The sequence below is a fragment of the Dromaius novaehollandiae genome, chromosome Z, assembly GCF_036370855.1.
Source record: "Dromaius novaehollandiae isolate bDroNov1 chromosome Z, bDroNov1.hap1, whole genome shotgun sequence".
Lineage (NCBI taxonomy): Eukaryota > Metazoa > Chordata > Aves > Casuariiformes > Dromaiidae > Dromaius > Dromaius novaehollandiae.
This window is the reverse complement of record NC_088132.1, coordinates 59,469,121-59,489,585: the sequence shown is the minus strand read 5'-3', so window position 1 is coordinate 59,489,585 and position 20,465 is coordinate 59,469,121. Positions and strand designations below refer to the sequence as shown.

At 40.6% G+C, this 20,465-nt stretch overlaps 1 protein-coding gene across 1 annotated transcript in view; it reads right to left on the bottom strand.

Annotated features, from left to right (window-relative positions):
• The window catches only part of LOC112987062 (cardiomyopathy-associated protein 5), a 47,270-nt gene that overhangs the window by 16,605 nt on the left and 10,200 nt on the right, over positions 1-20,465 (bottom strand). The window contains exons 4-8 of the mRNA XM_064502207.1: positions 10,361-19,653; positions 7,890-7,985; positions 7,008-7,241; positions 5,282-5,304; positions 3,154-3,275 (exon numbers count right to left, since the gene is read on the bottom strand). Of these exons, the coding sequence (XP_064358277.1) occupies positions 3,154-3,275; positions 5,282-5,304; positions 7,008-7,241; positions 7,890-7,985; positions 10,361-19,653 (9,768 nt within the window). The remainder of the gene's footprint in view (positions 1-3,153; positions 3,276-5,281; positions 5,305-7,007; positions 7,242-7,889; positions 7,986-10,360; positions 19,654-20,465) is intronic.

The window sequence follows — 20,465 nt, the reverse complement described above, 5'->3', positions numbered from 1 at the left end:
GCCCAGTAAATTTCCATATTGCACGCATTCTGGTACGATCTGAGCAGAATGCTTTTGCTTTTTTCAGTTATCTTCACAGTAATGATGATGATCCCCTGTGGCACGAACAAGGCAAATGCAGATGCTGGCTGTTTCCTTATGATTTATACAGAGAGCTTCAAGTACAGCAGGATTGCATCTGCTTCCCATTGAAAAAGTTTTCCTTTTCATTGCTAAAAACAATCTACATTTTGTCTCTTGACTGCATCTAGATTTGACCAATTTAAAAACTGATCATCTTTAGGAAAGGACTTCCTTTCAATGAACCCAGTGGGTAAACCAGTTTTTTTCCTGTGAAGTTGCCTAGAAAGTGTTACTTACGATTACAGAAATCCCACAACTGCAAAAATTATTATTCCAAAACTGAACAGAAGATTTCTTAATGAATGAAACTTCTGAAAAAAAGTTATACATCAAAATTCAGTTTGGAACACTGGAAAACATTTGATTTCTAATTTCTGTTTGCATAATATGAAATAAACTTTTGAAAGGAAGCAATTTATAGCAAGAAGTTGACCTATTTTCTTCAGAAACAGAACATTTCCCTGAACAACAGGCTGGTCCCCTTTTGAAATGAAATTTAGTCAAAGAATGGAAACATTTGCACCTCAGGTTTGTTTGACTAAATGACATTTTCCAAAAGAAAAGTGGGTCATATTTTGATCAGCTTCAGTTTTCACTGAAGTGCTGTGGTATAAGGGAGTTCTTTCCTTGTTGTACCTGATCTCCACAGCCCCCAAGAGAATAAAACAATAATCCCAAATGTTTTATAGAGATATTTACACCTTGCCAGAGAAATGAGGAATAACATTTCCTTGGCTTTGTGGACTTGAAGAAGGAGAGCAGTTACACTCCTCTATGACTTTGACGGAAGATGGTGGCCATCAGCAAAGGTCCTCATCTTCTGGTATAAATGGGCAGGACTCATGGCAAGATTTGGAAATAATAATGTTCTGATTTTGAAATTATTCCCACCCTTCCTGACAGAGCCTAAGTTCTATTATGTTTAAGAGTGTGCTGCAAGGGTTTTTGATGCTTATGAATTTGTTAACAGGGCTGCTTATAGGTGAAAAGAGGAAGGATTTGAGGGAAAAGGACTTTTTTGTGTGTGTATGGAACACTGTTGGAAATGGAAAGTATTTTGACGAAAGCTGTTTCTGAAGTGGTAAAAATAAAGTTCTATGAAATTGTTCAAAGAGTGTTCCTTCTGAAGGAAAAATGTGTGGACTGGGGAAGCATGGAAAATTCACATCTATTTCATCAAATGCTTTCAGTCAAAACAAATTCTGAGAAAGGTTGACATTTGCCTCCAGTATTTGATAAATGATGTACTCAAGGTTTTCAATTCCAGATAAAGTTTTATGTATGCATTTACCTCTTTTCCTTCAGGAAAATAGGCAGGAAAAGGACAGAAACTTGAAAAATTGTGTATTTTTGATTTACTGCTCACCGAAGTAAAAATAAAAACCACAAGAGCAATTAAAGTACTTAGTAGTGGAAGAGAAGGATGAAAATCAGGCATTTTAAAAAGAAAAGAGAAGAACGTATAAAGGATGAGGAGTTTTGAAGGTCAGTTGCTAGTGGACAAACTCATTCATCTACAGTTTGTCAAAGCAAACCCAGTCTGGAGCCATGTGGTGTTCAAACACAGCAGCTAATGCAAATCAAACTGGAAAGCATGATCTCAGCAGCATGGGGAAAAATATCTTGAACTGACCTGTGGGAAAAGGAAATACAGAATGACAAAATGTGTCTCTCAGGTATGACCTTACCAGGAGGTAACAGCACAGAAGGAAAGATTGGGACTCACAGGACCCATAAGACTGCAAGAGGGAATCAAACCATAATATGTAGCACTTTTTCACCACTCCATTTACAGAGGCTGAGAGCAGGTTACGAAGTTCTTTAGGAAATCGGACTAAGAGACATGAGACTGAGATGACGCTGTATGCATGAGCATCTATGCAACCTCACCTGCTAAGTTCTGAAGCCCTCATGGAAATTCAAACAAATTTGACAAGGAACCAAAGGTCTGAGAGATATTCAGTACCTGTAAATCTAATAAAACTAAATGACTGTGTGGAGGAGAGAGACTCCAGACGGAGATACTGCTGCATCCCCTCAGGTCGTATTAGACTGCAGCGAATCTGCACAGGGTGGTGCTATTCCCAGCACCCTGCTAGGCACTAGGCAATCCAAACAAGAGGCAAAAGCCCGTATGGAAACAGATGTTGTAGGTCCTCTGCTCATGCACCAAACTTGTCGGAGGTATTGCTTCAAAGCCAGGAGAGGGACAGCGACAACAGGGCATGTGTGAAGGTGAGTGGGAGGCCATGAGCATGGCAGTGTGATGCAAGTTCCCCAAGCAAAACATCTCTTGAGAAACACTGAAGTGAGACCTTGCCATAAGGAAAAGCCATCCACAGCTTAGTGTTTACAAACTCTTCCTTGACAGCTGTCCGGATCCAAATGATTTCTAAAGCTACATGCACGGGCATAACAAAGTCCACGCAAATAGGCTTTTTACAGGAAATGAAATACGAGATAAAGACATGAACATGGCCCTTTAGTGGTAACTTTTATCACTGGCTGCCAGAGTAGAGACTCTTTCCAGCTACAGTAATTGCTCCCCCCTCCTGTGGCCGCGTGGAGGGGTTTGAAGGTGCCTGTGCTCATCCAGCAGAAATGCCATGAGCTCCTCCGCCAGCCCCAGCTCTGCTGCCCACACCAGCTCGACGGGGCTGCCTCCCTCCAGCAAGCAGCTCAGCAGACCCCTTCATTACCTCATCTCTTCCTGCCCACAAGCAAACAGCAACTTCTTTAGCCTCCAGAGGTTTACAGCTAGAGACCTGCTGTCAGTCTGAGGTATAGGTATTTTAAACGATGCAAGAATCCCACATTTTAGCACTTTCCCCTCTGCTACTCATCTTAATGTCCTACTATAAGCCAAACACTTGTGCACAATTAGACTTCATTTTACATTCAACTCTGATTGCTAATTATATGGTTTGCAAATTTATACTTCTCAAATAGATTCTGTTTTTAGCTTTCTAAAATTTCCAAAGCATTGCCGAAACGTTAGCTTTAACAAAGAAGATATTCAGATATTCTTACCAGCCACATGATTTAAGGAGTGCTGGTTGCTTTTTCCTGGACTGTCTGCATAGTGTTCAAAAAGTGAAAATGCACTGGGCACCTTTTCTAAAGACAGAGTAGTATCCATTGCGGAAAGTAACCTATTTGGAAAAAACACATAGCCATATAAATCTCCTGTGGTACTGCATAGTTTCCAAAGGCCAGAAGCAAAGAACATGTGACATACACATCTCTAAATACTTCTCATGAACTTGAGGACAACATGCAAGGAGAAGCTGTTTTCCTAATTTTGAATATTTAGCACATATTATGATTTTACATAAGGAGCACAGTGAGAATGAACACAATCTGCATATGCTTGATCCATGAGAACGTGAGGATTTGAAGTTCATAGCAAAATTCCCAAGAATACAGTGGCTGGACTTACTAACACAGTGCCTTTAAAGGTTACAAACGTTAGAGCTAAACTAAGGCAGCTGACTCCAGAGACATAATGTAAAGCAGCTGCTTCTGACAAGCAAAAAAACAAGAAGGGAAATGGATTCCACCTAATTAGCCCACATTTTCTGAGTTCATTATAGGAAAAAACCAACATATTTTTAACTTTGAGGCAGAAGCATCTTCAAGGAAATGAAAGATTATCTTTTCAAAGCAACTGAATTTCACCCCCTGCCTTTTTTCAATCACTGAAGTAGTTAATTGTGTACAATCTTAACAAAGCACAACAGATACAGAATATATTTTCTTTAGAAAAACATGCATTGCTATAGAGATCATCATCTTAACCTTTTTTAGAAAATCAGGTATTATCAAAATAAAGTAATATCCAAAACCATGCGCAAAACAGAATAAACACTAAGTTTAGTGTGTAAGTTAATAAATAAAGATCAAGTATACAGAAAGTCTTGAAAATTTGTTTTGTCATATTATACCTGTTCTAACATTTTATTATGCAGTAAACTACATGCAGATATGTGGCCAGACTGTCACATCTTGGCATACAACAGGGAAATCCAGCTTTATAGCCCTGATTCTGCAAATTAATGGGAACCATAAAGGGGTGTTTGGCACAGGCTCTTCAGACCACTCTCCTGGAGTTGTAATTTGACCACAGACTGGAACCCTACTGTCATTTCTATACCCCCATCCATCAGCACACGTAAGCAGGCATGCGCTGTGATGAGGGAGTCAGCGCTGGCAGGGGTACGTTTGTTATGCACCGTGCAACGCCTGGGCCCCGCTGGCGAGGTCAGCAGGCGTTTCGGCAAACGGAGGGGACTGGGCAGGATTTCCCGCAGTGTGGGTGCTTGCACAGGAGGAGCCTGGAGCCAGCCGGTCTGAGCATTCACAGGTCACCCCAGAAAATTTATTGGGAGAAAATGAGCTTGTAAGTGAGCACTTCCCTCATAAAGGTTGGGTCTCACCAAAAAGACTGTTTGGAGGCAAACCACGCATGGCAGAGAGCTGTGTGCAAGCGCCTCTCTGTGCCGGTCAGTGCAGGTGGGGCAAGATGCAGCTGCAACAAGGCACAAGCCCTGCGACACGTCCTGAATCAGGTGGTGCTAATGGGGGGGGACAGGGACAAGGGGAGGTCCTGCCCCTTGATATCCTGGTAAGCTCCTGAAGAGAGCAATGATGGAAATTGTGGTTAAAATAGCTATTTAATTTCAAATTTTTCTGGAGCTGTGTTCAGAATATAGTCTGGCAACCTAGTCCAGCCATGTGAATAATAATTTGCATTATGATCTTTCATGGAAACCACATAATACAGAATCAGGCTAGTGAAAACAGGACATAACAGTGATGTCTGAGAGATGCAAGCATGGTCAAAATGTTCTACAGTATATGTTTGTGTATTAACTACAAAGAACACCTGTTTAAGAATGTCTGTGTAGAATTTTAAGGTGAGCCGCCATTTTAAAATGCTCTTTAATTGATGCACTACAGAACACATGCAAAACACTTCAAACTAGTCAGTTACAGTAAAAAGTATAAAACTTCGTCCCTTAATTTTATTATTTGCAAGGTTTGTATAAGTAGCTACCATACTAGCAGTGTGTTTCCAAAGCTCGAAAACAGTAAACAAAGCATACAGCATGCTAGGCCTAGTACTCACTACAGTGCACTTAATGACTACTTCATATACCTTTTATTCAATTCTTTAGATGACTAAGGAAGGAAAAAAAGAAATGTATTAACAGTTTTTAAAAGCCTGAAAATATTGAAGAGCCACTCATCTAACAATTCTCCATAGACATAAAATACACACAGCTTTATTGACTCAGTGTTGGCTGGGATTCTGCTCATTCACACCAGCAGAGAATTTGGTTCCTTAAGAATATTCCACTTCAAAGCTCTGACTCAGCAGGCTATTAAAGTCTATATTTGGCTTTAAACTCCTGAGGGGGCAATATTCAATATCTAGGTATAAAGATTCGCGCACAGTCAAATGCTTCTCTAAATCAAGGCTTTTACAGAAGGAAATAATTTGTGCATTAAGAATACTTTTAAATCCAAATTCTGTCTGAAATCTTCTTTATAACTTCTGATTACCAGATGCTGGGTGAGATTTGCAGCCATGGAGTCAAAGTTTCTCCCATACTCTAAATCTTCACCTAACATTTGCTGGCTCATAGAAAGAAAGGCTCCCATACTGTATCACTAACAGAAAGTCTTCAAGGTTGTGGGAAGTCATTCTTCTCATCCTTTCCCCCCTCCCCCCAAAATAATTACAGATTACAAAGATTTCATTTTGCTAAAGGACTGCTCCAGTACCTAGTGAAGTACAGGAAAATATGATGTATTTTTCATCCCTCTCAAAATAGCCCATCTCCCAAGGCATTCACTTGGTTACAGGACACTAAGTCCTCGAGTAACTTGTAAGAGTGGGGAATGCCAAAGACGGCCCACTGCTTCTGTAACTGCTGGTATATGAGCTGGGAACTTCTGCTTGGGGAGCTGTTTTGCATGAATGATTAGTCTTTAAACAGTAACATGAACTTTTTGTTTCTTACAACCCAGGAGAATTTCTGCAGCTTCCAAACTACTGTCTAACTCCATAATGGGAGAAGACTGTTGTCCCAGAAATCCCATCCCCTTCAAAACTGCTGATACACTTCTATGGAGAAGGAAGTGCCACAGCTGAATTAGAGACAATTCCTGCAGCGCAAGAATAATCTTGGAGGCCTCAGGCCATTAATGTTTAACCTACAAGACTGTGAAACCAAGCTCAGGATAAGACTGACTGAGGATTGTATCAGCCAGGTAACTCGAGTCATGTAGATTCACAAGAGATGTTTTCTAAATCCAGAAAAGACCATTACAGACATGCATGCTACCTGCACGTTCCTAAATCTAGCCCATTTAGAAATTTTTCGGTAGTAAACTTTTAGTTTAGCCTCAATAATTTGAGTGCATAACTACACTTAGTGTCTGCTCATTTAAAACAAAAAACAAAAACACCCACAAAAAACTCATCTTCCAATTTTGATAATTTTCAAGTACACTTTCTTGTTTCACCTTTCTTTCCTACAGTAAAGTACCTTCTACTATGACATTTCCTACTCTTGAATGGCTAATTCTAGCTGAATTATCAAGCTGTCTCCTAGCCCTCTCTTCACTGGGCAGAACAGAACCCTTCTGAAGGCACAATGCATGTTCTCACCCTATGCATCACCTTTGCAGTCCTCTGAGCATTCACATGACAAAAGCAAACAATGTAGTGGTTTCAGAGTGGAATAACTGAGCTTGCAGGATTTAGCTGTCTTCAAAAAACCCCAAAGATAAGTAACTTGTTAGCAGCTTAGGTCCTGTATAAATGCTTTCCTAACTAGTATTATAAAAGCTGCAGTGTTACAGTCACTTATACTTACGTTTAGGAAAACAAATCCATCAAGTTCTTCCATTTCCTTTACTGTCGTCTCCAAGGTTTCCTTTGCTGAATCAATAGTTTGTTGAAAATTAACCATCTGTTCATACAGGTATTCCATTTTCATCTTTTTCACTTCCTCCAAGTTCTCTGATTTCTCATCATATTGCGCAACCACTTTCTTTATCATGTCTTCATTCTGCTTTTCCAATAACTCTGCATTTTGCTTACAGTTTTCCTAGAAAATAAAAGCAGATGTAAACTGATCTGTAGAATAAAATTACAGCAGTTAATGAATACACAGAAACTCTCAACTGCCCATACATGAGCCATCCACCAGACTCCTACTGGCATCCTGACAATAAGAGAATTTTATTTCTGTGAGCAAGCTCATCTAGGAGAAATAATGCTAGAGAAATACATTAAAAACAATGGCAGATTTTTTTGTATTGTGTTTAAAATCAAACTTCTATAGCTAAGCATAGAGACGGGAAGTCTGATTACAAAATACCTACAAATCCATACATCTAACTGAAGTTAATACAGTCCTCGAGGCTTAAGAACTTCTGGACATTGGGTAACATTCAGGTTTAACACAGGACTCTAGATATAGACACAAAGAGTGTAAGCTTTTTATAAATGCAAACCAAATTAAGGGAACTTTCTCCTCCAGTCACATATTCCATGTTGCAATAACATACAAAAAAGCAAATGTTTGCATCTTTATTCCCCTCAGTTAACTACTTCAGACAGGAGAAGTCAGTTTGAGGACTGGAGAAACAGCCCATTTTAGTGGAAAAAATGACACTACAAAACAAAGGAAACATATCTTAGAAGCAATTTTGTGGAGGGAAAGAAAACTAGCATGATAAAACACTGGACTTACCTCAACAGAGTTAAATAGAGATTCAATTTCACTCACGAACCCTTCAATCTTCATTGACTTTTCTTCCAATGCTATTAGCAATTCATCTAACTGATCCTGAAATTTTAAAAGTTTCAGTAACTATGTTATTTTATAAAGTTTTTCTACAAAACATATTTTAGATGAATACTTTTGTTTTGCCATGAGCTGCCATTGGAATAATTGCTAAATTAAGTTCAAGCGTCTCCCTGGCTACAAAGACATGCACAGAAATAGCAACAGAAACAGTCACAAAACTGTTTCCAAACCAAAAAAAAAAAAGAAAAAAGAAAAGGAAAAAAAAAGAAAAAAGCTCAGTTTAACAAGGTGCTAAGTGCTTACGCAAGTTGTTGAACACTATGACTTTCAAAATAGCTATGCTGGAAGTCAAGGGTACTCAGAGCCTTATGAGGGTCCTCAAGAGATTGTAGAAACAGGCACATAAAAAGGAAGAAAATGCAGGTAATTATCAGGTTAACAGCTTATGCAGTAAAATCCCCTGCAGCAAACTGAACATAAGTCATGATTTTTTTTTAATTATAATTTTAAAGATACTTCTTATAAACCAGAATCCTGAACTGGCAATGCTGACAGCCAAATCTCCCATCGAAATCACCGGTTGAATTAGAACTGCAAACAAAAGAAGTCCTAGGAACAAAAGGCACCAGAGATGACACAGAAATCGCTCTTAGGCAGTAGTCCTTCTTGACCTTTCATGAAAGCAAGCTGGCCATCTGCTCAGATGCAATTTATAAAAATACTTCATTTTAATTAGCTGGCATAAATCTAAAAGGAAGGCTAACTTGCTTTGGTAACACCTTCCTATTAGGGCAAACTTCTACAGCTAGAGCTGCTTGAAAACTAGCATATGACTTTCCCTTAATTATAAATGTCATATTGGACTGTAAAATTGAAGGTTGCATTTATAAATATTTAGGGTCAATCACTGAGATTCAGAGACAAACTTCTGTTTGTCAAGATAACCGACATAATCTGACAGATGCCATCCATAGCTCATTTCTCTTATGGTGAAACTGTGCTCCTAAAGTTAAAATTCAGGTGACAAGCGTTTTGCTGTCTTAATGTTTTCTCAGTAATTATACAAAGGTAATAAGAAACATACGAATGCCGTCTTAAAGTAACTGGAGCCTCGAGTGCTAGAAATCATGTGAAGCCAAGCCTGCGTTGTGGCCAGATTTAATTACTGGCTCCATGTCCAAGTTCCACAGCCAGCGAATGATATCATAGGACATTTATTTGTGGTTTAACTGGACTCGCTGCAATGGGGTTACATTCGAGGGATGGCTGGTATCTGTGACTTTATTACTGATTTACTGTTGGCTAATTACCACTTCTGAGTGAAATATGAATGGCCATATACAAAACGTGATAACATTGTCATACCTCTGCACACCATGGAGATATTTTGTAAATATTGATGTTTGAAACTGGTACCTTAACTTCTCCTACTTGTAATGTTTGTTTCTTACCTATGAGTTAACATAAAAATAACTTAAAAATCAGTGACGTAAGCCCTTCCAGAATTTTAATGAAATTATAAAATCTCCATTATCGGTAACTGTATGTGTGCCAGAAGAGAGCTCACCTTTCAGACACTGGGGTGAGATTAAATAGCTGATAATCAAGGAAGAAACATCTGTTCTTGGACATGAACAAATCTGATGTGGCAGAATTGAGATGTCACAAACATGCCCTTTTTGCAAGCAGAACAGCATTTTAATGAAGAATGAGCTTCTACAGAAATGAAAGCATTTTCACCAGGCATAATCCAATGAAATGGATGGCATGTCTATCTTTTAGAATGGTACAGCTTAGAAATAGTGGGGAGAAGTAGGAATTGCTAAACCCTTACCTGCACTACACTTGAAATGCTACCAGGGGAAGCTGAACATGAACTGAACAGAAAATGAGGACACAGTTATAACAAAACTGTGTAGTGTAAACTGTGTAAATACTCTGATATCTCCAAGCAACCAACACATGTAACTGGGACGGGAAACACTTTATGGTGATGTTGGTACCAGCATATGGAGGTTTCTGTATTTTGTCAGGTGAAATGAGCTGCTCTTCCTAAAACTCTCTCTTTTCATACAAACATCACTCCTCCCATTTCTCCCTCTATGCATACAAACCAGACAAACTTACACAAACTAGAAGGCTAAAAAATGGGAAGTCTATAAAAGCCACATACAAATAAAGTCATTCAAACATCCGAATAAATAAAAACATAATCTTAGCAAGCTTATGACTCTAGAAAATACCTTAATGATAAGAAACTCTCTCTTCCAGCTCTCTCACAGGTTTTTAGGGAAAGCTTTCATTTTATATACTATGACTTAGTCTCTACACTACTCTCTGAAGGCCACTTCACAGAAGAGGTCTAGAGAAATTAGCCTCAGTACCTCCTTCCCCTTACCCAAATGACTTCTTACCTTCATCTTGCTTGCAGCAGCATCTAGTGTTGAGACTTCATGGTCTTTATGTTCTCCAAAAAGCTTATCAATAGCAGATATCGGGTACTTGCAGTGGTAACAATATGTATCTATTTGCGCTTTCTTCGATTCTCTTTGTGGACTCTCAACTTGAGGTATGTTTGTCGATGACTTTTCAGGATACATCACCACAAAGCCTGAATCTTCAAGTTCAACAGGTGTTCTTTGCTCTGGCTCATCTACGAATTCATAACTCTCACCAATATGCTCAAAAGAGTCCCTATCTTCAAATAACAGCTCCTCATGTGTCAGTTCAGAGGACATTTCATCTTGTAGAAGTTCTTCTTGTGTAATCACATCATAGTCCATTGCCTCAGTGAGATCTTCACAAATATCAGGGTGCTGCTCCTCTCTTTGCACATCTGGCTTCTCTGTTGGCTGAATGGTTGGGACATGTGAAAGATATGCCTGGGCATATTGATTGTCTTCACTATCTTCAACTGGTGTCCTGACATATGGGATATATTTTTCCATTTGATGAACTGCCGCTATTTCATGTTGTTCTTCCTGCTTATTGGCTGCTTCTTGAGGTGCAGCTCCCTGATAATCCATTCTTTGCCTACACTCTGGGTGACTTGTTTGCTCTGGTAATTCTTCAGTTGTTTCTACAGGTAAGTTTTCTTCTTCTCTTTGTTCACTGGTAGCACTTCTTGCACTTGAAAGATTTACTTTGCTTCCAAAAGGAATGGCATGCATTGGTTTACATATTGTTGCTTTAATGTCACTATCGACCTGGACTTTCTCTCTCTCCACAACCGCCCTTTCTGGAAGAACCTTAGTTCTGACAACTGAAACATCACTAGACCACTGCTTGTGTTTGTCCCTTGAGCTCTGAACTGAAATATCTCCACTAACAGGCTGATCTTCTGGTATCTGATCCTTCTGAGGATGGCCTACAGCCTTACCAGGAATTTCATCTTTAAGAATGTATTTTTCAAAATATATTCCCGTTCCATCATCTGTGTCTGAATTTCTACTAGGAAATGATGCATTAGAATTACCACTTTCCTCATCAGAAGGAGTCTCCTCCTTTGTCTTTGCTCCCACTGCTTCTGCATAGAGGTCCTTGTATAAAAATGACAGAGCAGGTGGCTCCTCTAGAAGCTCTGGATTAATTGCAGCAACAGTGGTAGGAAATAATAGAGATCGTTCTAACACTCCTTCTTCTGAATCAAACAGCGGGGTCCCTGGTGACTTCTGTTCATCTTCTACATTCATAACTTTTTTACTGCTAATGTCAATTGATTTTTGTACAGGAAAAAGTTTTGAAACACTTGCACAGGATTCCATGCTTTCTCCTTTTACGGTACCGTAAAAGACTTCATCCAGATCCTCAAGCAAGGAAAACTCCTCTTCCAAAGTATTTACCTCAGAGCTTTCTTTAAAAGATGGGGCTTCTTCCACAGGTTCCTTAGGATTTGCTGTCATAGAAACCAATGAACTTGGTCTTTCAAAAGTTGGCTTAATTGGAGATTTGTCATCAATCAAGGTATATTTTTCAAAATAATCCATATCAGCCATGCCATTATTAGGGTCCAACACTGTGTCATCATTATTTTCTGGCAACACCGACTTTTCCTTTTCTGTTTCTCCAGTTTCCACAGCAGCAGTATCTTTGACTAATTCTTTTAGTTCATGATTTCCAGGGTTTTCCAGCACTGAGCTTTCTGAAATTTCAATGGTTGTTCCAGAAGCTAAGGCTCTATGACCATCATCTGCTAATTTTCTCTTAAAGGAAGGATTTGTTTCCAGGTATTCCAGTTTATCTGGCATGTGTTTACTTTCTTCTTGATCCACAGAAGAAATATGTGTAGGAGCGTGAATATTCAGGATTTCATAACCTTCTGAAATTATATTAAATAGATCTTTTTGTTCAGTAGGTTCTGGAGCATGTTGACTATCTTCTACAGCTCTCACATGCTCTATTTCTTCCTCTTTTCCTCTTGGGTGATGTTCAGGTACTTTGTCTACACCTGGCTGTTGCGTTGCTTCCATTTTTGTAGGGTTTCCAATGCTAGTTTCATTCTTTGGAACTTTTTCTGGACCTGGATTATCTCTTCCCAAAGATTGTAAATCATGCCTTTGAATTCTGTGACTAGTTTCTGAGGACAATCTGTAGGAAATTTCACTTGATACTACATCAGAAACTCCAAATATACCTGGTTTATTCTTTAAAGTTCTATGAACTGTAAGTTCTTTGCAACTTCCAGCTGGGAATTGTTTTGCTCCAAAATCAGAAGCTTCATTTGGAGAAAGCTGAATTCCTTGCTTGTCTACATCTGTAGCTCTTATTGGAGTAACTGAGCGAGCTTTCACCTCTTCTGCCAGCCAGCTAGCTAGCCCAAAAGAAGATGGAATATCTGGATTCTGCTTTTCATCAGAAGAAATGCAGCAAATGGACTTTGACTCTGCTGAAGAAAGGCTGCCCCCTTCACCAGAATAATGCTGAGGTTTGTGTGTCACAGTTTCATAAATAAGATCTGATGAAATAGCTTCTGGTTGCTCTGAGGGTGTGCATTTTTGCTCTGTAAAATATGGTTGCATTTCATGTCTATCCTTTCCTTCATTATAACTGCTTGAAACGATGTTTGATCGCTTTCCAAGCATGCCTACTATGCCTGATAAAGATGATGGAATATTTTGTTTCTCTTCATCATCAGTGAAAACCACTGACATTGACTTTTCAGGCAATGCATGAAAAGGTACAAATGAATCTGATGACACTGCTTGGTCTGCTACAGCAGCTGCCTTTGACTCCATGGTCACCAACCTTGTCACTTGCTGCACATCAGGTTGCATTGCTTGCTCATGCTGCTCAGCAGTGAATTTGAAGGGAATTCTTAGCTGCTCTGACAACAAATATTCTGTGTCCAATGACTGATCTTGAGATCCTTGCTTGCCTTGGTCTGGTGTGTGCATTAGACACATACTCTCTGACAGTGCAGTCTTCGATCTTGCTGTTTTAGATGAATATAGCTGAATTTGTTGCGGTTCTGTTTCATCATTTGGTGTAATTATATGTTTACACTCTGATTGTGCTGTTTGGGGAATATATGGCTGCATGCTTTGCTTTTCTTCTTCAGCAAGGGAGTATGTAGGAACCAAATATTCAGAGGCAGGTTTTGAATAAGATGGAATTTCTTGCTGATATGTTTCATCAACTGAATAAAATGTAACTGAGGGTTCGGACTCCAGTTTTGAAGGTACAGTTAAATAATCTTGACTTTCTAGGGCTTCTGCTTTATCTATAGGATATAATAGATTTAATTGTTCAGATTCTAATTGTGTAGTTGCGTGAAAGAAATGTGGAGGTTGCTCTCTCCCTGTCTCAGGTAAAATTGCATGTTCAGTCTCTGACTGTACAGCCACAGGTGAATGTAGATCAATTTTTGTATCCCTTGCAAAAAAGAAACCTGACTCAGGTTGTATCATTTCTGACTGCTGTGTTTTACAGGGGGTGTAAGACAAATCTGAGTGCTCAGGAGACAGGCCTGCAGTTGCAGGTGAAGACTTCTGACTTCCTCCCATTTTTGTTTCAGAAACAGAGTGTGAGGCACCTAAAGGTACAGACACTGATTGTTCAGGAAGAGATGAATAAGGTTGAATTTTTTGACTCTCTGCTTCCTCAGCAGGAAAGGATAAATCTTGTTGTTCAGTTTCCAACTGAGTAGTTAGAGATGAAGTAATCTCAGAGTCTTGCTTCTCTGAACATCCTGCTCTCAGCGGGGCAGTTTCACGCTGTTCTACTTTGTCAGTAGAACTTGATAAATCTGATTGTTCAAGCTCCACTTGTGCAGTTTCCTGCTCCTCAGTCCTGCCAAAGGCACATGATACAGAAGGCGTTTCTGGTTGCTCTGTTTCACTAACAGAGTACTGCAAATTAACATATTGCAGTTTGGGTTGGGCACCCTCCCTCCGCTCCATTTCTCCTGCAAAGAATGATGTCTCTGTATGCTCCAACTCCAGCTGAGCAATCTGTGGCTGCTCTGTTTCACCGTTGGAATACAATAACTCTGGTTGTTTCTTTCCATGAGTCTCTACTTTGTCAAGAGAATATGACAAATCTGCACATTTTGATTTTGGTTGTTCAGTTTGCAATTGTTCTGCTTTCCCCATGGAATATGAAACATCGGAATGCATGAACGCTGTTTGTGCACTTGCCTGTTGTTCTGCTTTGTCAAGGGAACATAATAAACCTGGTTGCTCCAAGCCCACCTGTGCCTGTTTCTGCTTTTCTTCACCAAGGGAATGCAAAAAGCCAGGATGGGCCATTTTCTTTTCCTCTAGATTGCCAAAAGCCTCCAAAAACTCTGGTTGTTCCAGTACTACTTGGGCAGGTTGTGAATGCTCTGATTCACTAGCTGGATACGATAAATCCATTTCTTCCACCTCCAGTTGTACGATTTCATGGTGCTCCAATCTGCCAAGAGAATATGACAAATCTTGACAATTTGATTTCTGATGGCCAGCTTCCTGTTCTACTTCACTAACAAAATAAGATAGCTGTGGATGTCCCAACTCCGGTAATACCCTTTCTTGTTCTGTTTTGTCAGAAGAATACAACGAATGTTCCAATTCCCCTCGCACAGTTTGTATTTCACCTGTCTTAGCAAGGGCATAGGATAAATCTGGTTGTCCTAATTCCAGTTGTGTAGTTTCTTCTGGCTGTGTTTTGCTAATGGAATATGATAAATCAGGAAGTTCCCACTCTGGATGTGCCATTCCTTGTTGCTCTGTTTTTTCAATGGGATGTGGTGTTACAGGCTGTCCTGATTTCAGCTGCAGAGCCTGTGGCTGCTCTACTTTGCCAGTGGAATGCAGCAAACCAGGATGTTCAAATTCTGGTTGTGCCACTCCTTGCTGTTTTGTTTTGCTAGTGAAATGTAGCAAGTCCAGATGTTCTGCTTCCACTTGAGCAGTTTGTGGTTGCTCTGTTTTGCCAAGGTAAGATGATAAATCCGGTTGTCCTAACTCCAGTTGTGTAGTTTCTTCTTGCTGTGTTTTATCAGTGGAATATGATAAATTGGGATGCTCCAACATCTGTTTTACCATTTCTTGTTGCTCTGTTCTGCCAGAGGAATACAAGAATTCCTGGACTTCCACTTCCATTTGGGCACTTCTGGGCTGCTCTGCTTTGCCACGGGAGCGTGATAACATTGCTTGCTCTGGGTGTAATTTGTAATTTCCTCTTTCTTGTTGTTTGAACTCCAGTTGTGCAGTTTGCTTTTCTTTACTAATGGAAGAGGACAAATCAGGAGGCTCTACTTTGCCCAAGGAATTTGAGACGTCTGGATATTCAGACTCCAGTGGGACAGCCTGTGATCCCTTTGTTTTGACAAAAGAATGCAACAAATCATATTCTTTCAACTCTGATTGTGCTATTTCATGAGGTCCTACTGTGTCAATAGAAAATGACAAGTCTGCAGATTCTGATTTCACTTGTGAAGTTTGCAAGCCTTCTATTTCCCCAATGGAGCGCTGCAACTCAGGCTGATCTGACTGCATTCTTGCACTTTCTCTTTGTTCTTCTTTGCCATGAGATGACGAAAAATCACCTGGCTGTTCCAGTTCTGGTTGAACCTTTTTCTGTTGCTGTACTGTGACAATGGAATATGATAAATCTGGATATTCCAAATCCAGCTGAGCAATTTGTGGTTGCTGCGTTTTGCCAATTGGCCGTGATAAATCCATTTGTTCTGCCTCTGTTTGTATGATCTCATGGTGCTCTAATCTGCCAACAGCATACGATAAATCTGAATGGTTTGATTTTTCATGTGCAGTTTCTTGTTCTGCTTCATGAACAGAATAAGATAACTGTGGATGTTCCAGTTCTGGCTGGGCTTTCTCTCGTTGTCTGGCTTTGTTGAAAGAATGCACGAAGCCCGATTGCTCCAGGTCCTCCTGAGCAGTATGTGGTTGCTCTGCTTTGCCAGGCAAAGATGAGAGATCTGGTTTTCCTAACCCCAGTTGTGTAGTTTCTTGTGGCTGTGTTTTATCAAAGGAATATGACAAATCAGGATGTTTTGACTCTAGTTTTGACATTCCTTTTTGCTCTGCTTTTTCACTATGAGATGAAACATCTGGACCTCCTAGTATTGCAGCTTGTGGATGTTCTGCTCTACTGACAGAGTACCTTGCATCAGGGTGCCCCAAGGCTCTGTGCGCCATCCCTGGCTGTCCTGCTTTGTCAGCAGAGGATGACAAGTCTGCATGGCCCAGTTCCAGATGGGCGGGCGGGCACTGTTCTGTTTTGTCATGGGCATATGATGCATCTGGTTGTGCCACCCTCAGCTCTGCAGTTTCCTGCACTTTGTCAGTAAAATATGCTAGACCTGGGTGTTTGGGTTTCAACTGTGCAGTTTGCAGTTCTCCTGTTTCGAAAAGAGGGTAAGACATATCAGGATGTCCCAGCTCTGTCTGTGCCACGTCCTCTTGTTCTACTACACCCACAGAACCTGCCAAATCAGGATGTTCCATTTCTGGCTGCACTGTTTTCTGTTCTGTTTTTCCAAAGGAGTAAGTTAAACCTGTTTGCTCTAATTCTAGTTGTACTCTTTGTTGCACCTCTGTTTTGTCAAGAGGATATATCACATCAACATGTTCCATTTCTGGCTGGGCCATTTCGTAGTTTGGCTTGTCAATGGGAAGTGATAAATCTGTTTGTTCCAAGTCCTGTTGGGCATGTTTTAATTGCTCTGTTCTGCCAGCAGAATATGAAAACGTCGTTTGCTCTAACTGCTGTTTTGTGTTTTGCTGCTGTGTTCCTTTGTCAATAGAAAATTTGCTATGTTTCTGATCCAACGGTACTATTTCTTGTTGGTTTCTTTCATCAGTGGAATGTGACAAATCAGGGCATTTCATTTCCCATGGTGCAATTTCTGGTTCTTCTGCTTTGCCAAGGGAATATGCCAAATCTGGATATTTTGATTCTATTTTTGCAGTTGCTGGTGGAACGCTTTTTCTGGTCACTTTAGGCAAGTCTTGATGTTTTGACTCACACTCTAGAGTTGCTCGTTCTTTGGCACTACCCAAGAAACATGATAAATCTGGATATTTGGCACCTAATTGTGAAGTTTCTTGTTGGTCTTTTTGACCAACAGAACACGGCAAATTTGGATATTTAGATTCCACTTGCATAGTTTCATCTTGTGCTGCTTCAACCAGGGTTTCTAATGAACCTAAATATTCTGATTCTTGTTGTGATTTTCCTATGGAATATGCCAGCTCTGGGTGTTCTGACTCCCTCTGTACAGTGTCTCCTGGTTTTGTTTCACTGATTTCAGGTGAAATATCTGGATGTTCTATTGCCAAAGGTTCAGTTTCTCGTTGCTTTGAGCTAAATGGTAAAGTTGGATGTTTCAACGTCTCCTGCTGTTCTGCTTTGTCAAACGAATATGACAAATCTGGATAGTCTGACCTCATTTCTATTTCCTGTGGTGCTGTTCTTTCAGTGGAAGATGGCAAAAATGTTTGCTCCAGCTCTGGAGGTATTATTTCTTGTTGCTCTATTTTGCCAGCAGAGCGTGAAAAATCCGGTTGCTTTGATTTCTGTTCTATCATTTCCTGCTGCATTTCTGTACTTATGGAAAATGCCCATTCTGGATATGCTGGCTCCATTTCTATTTCTTCTCCTTGCACGTGTTCCCCACAAGAATATGACAAAGGCAGATGTGCTAACTCTGGTTGAGCCATTTCTTGCTGTCCTTCTTTGTCACAGTAATATGAGTGGTCTGACTGGGCCAAATCCGTTTGTTGCATTTCCTGTGGCTCTGCTTTCCCACAGGTTTCTGACAAATCTGAATGCTCCAGTTCCATTTCTGTAGCTTTTTGTTGGGTTGTTTCCTGTTGTTCCAACTCTCGTCGTACTACTTCTCGTTGTTCCATTTTGCCAAAGGAGTACAGTGTATCTGGCTGTGCCAAATCCAGTGGTGTACTTTCTTGTTGCTGACTGTCAGCAATGGAGTAGAAGGGAAGTGAATGCTTCTGCTCTGATGGTGCCTCTTCCCGGGGCTTTGCTTTGTCAGTAGGACATGAGGGGTCTGAAGATCCCGACTCCATTCCTTCTTGCATTGCTTCTCCAGTAGTAAATGAGAAATCAAGATTTTCTGAAGCTAATGGTACATTTTCATGTTGCTCTGCTTTGCTAATGAAGCATGTCAGTCCAGGACCTTCTAAATCTTTTTGTACAGCTTCTTGTGTTGCTTCTCCACAGGAATATGGTGAATCTGCTTGTTCTAACTTTGGTTGTAACATTTCTTGTTCTGTTTTGCCTGTGGAATATGATGCATCTGTTTGTTGCAAATTCAGCTGTGAAGTTTTATGTTGCCTTTCTTTCACAGGAGAATATGATAAAACTGCATGCTCTGACTGCAGTTGAGTAGTTTGTCCTTCCCCTGCTTTGTCAAGGGAATACAGCTTATCTCTCTGCTGTGAATCCTGCTGCACTTCTACTTTGACACCAAAATACGACAAACGAGGATTGTCCAAATCTACTTCGGCCATTTGTTGCTGCTTTCTTTTATTTGTACGATATGGTAAATCTGAATGTTCTGATTGCAGGTACTCCGTTTGCTGTGTCTCAGCTCTTCCAGTGGAATCAGATACATCAGATGCATACACCAATTCAAGTTCTGTACTGTTTTCTTTCTCACCTTCTTCCATTGAACATGATAAATCTGAAGGATTCAACATGAGCTGTGCCATTTCTTGTTGCTCAGCTTCTCTGTGAGAATAAGAGAACTTTGGGTGTTCCAATTCCAAAGGAATAGACTTCTGTTTTCCTGTTTCTTCCCTGGAGAAACAGAGTTCCAGATGCTTGGTTTCCACCTGTATATTCCTCGATTCCAACATTTCTTCCCTGGAATATGAGAAATCTGGATGCTCCTTCTCTAGCTGTGCACTGTCCGATTCCTCTGTTTCTTCCCTGGAATATGAGAAAGCTGGATGCTCCATGTCCAGCTGTGCACTCACCAATTCCACTATTTCTTCCCTGGGATGTGAGAAATTTCGATGCTCTGTGTCCAGCTGTGCACCCTCTGATGGCACCATTTCTTCCCTGGAATACAAGAAGTCTGTGTGCTCCATCCCCAGTGGTGCACTCTCCAAATCTTCTCTTTCTTCTCTGGAATATGAAGAATCTGGATGCTCCTTTTCCAGCTGTCCACCCTCTGATTCTACCATTTCTTCCTTGGAATATGAGAAATATGGATGCTCCGTGTCCAGCTGTGCACCCTCTGATTCCACTGTTTCTTTCCTGGAATACAAGAAATCTGGACGCTCCGTGTCCAGCTGCGCAGTTTCCAATTCCAGTGTTTCTTTCCTGGAATATGAGAAATCTGGACATACTATCTCCAGCTGCACACCCTCTGATTCCCCTATTTCTTCTCTGGAAGATGAGAAACCTGGACACACTGTCTCCAGCTGTGCACCCTGTGATTCCACCATTGCTTCTCTCACATATGAGAAATCTGGATGCTCCATGTGCAGCTGTGCACTCTCTGATTCTACCATTTCTTCCTTGGAATGCAGGAAATCTGGATGCTCTTTCCCCAGCGGTGCACTCTGCAATTCTTCTCTTTTTTCCCTGGGAACAGAAAAGTCTGGATGCTCCGTGTCCAGCTGTGCCCCCTCTGATGCCACTATTTCTTTCCTGGAATATGAAAAAGCTGGATGCTTCTTCTCCAGTGGAGCACTCTGCGTTTCTTCTGTTTCTTTCCCTGTATATGAGAAATCTGGATGCTCTGTGTGCAGCTGTGCCCCCTCTGATGCCACCATTTCTTCCCTGGAATGCGAGAAGTCTGCATGCTCCATCCCCAGTGGTGCACTCTGCGATTCCTCTGTTTCCTTCCTTGAAAAGGAGAAGTCCAGATGCTCTGTCCCCAGTTGTGCACTCTCCAACTCCTCTCTTTCTTCTCTGGAATATGAAGAATCTGGATGCTCCATCTCTGGCTGTGCACCCTCTGATGCCACCGTTTCTTCCCTGGAATACGAGAAATCTGGATGGTCTGTGTCCAGCTGTGCACCCTCTGATTCCACTGTTTCTTTC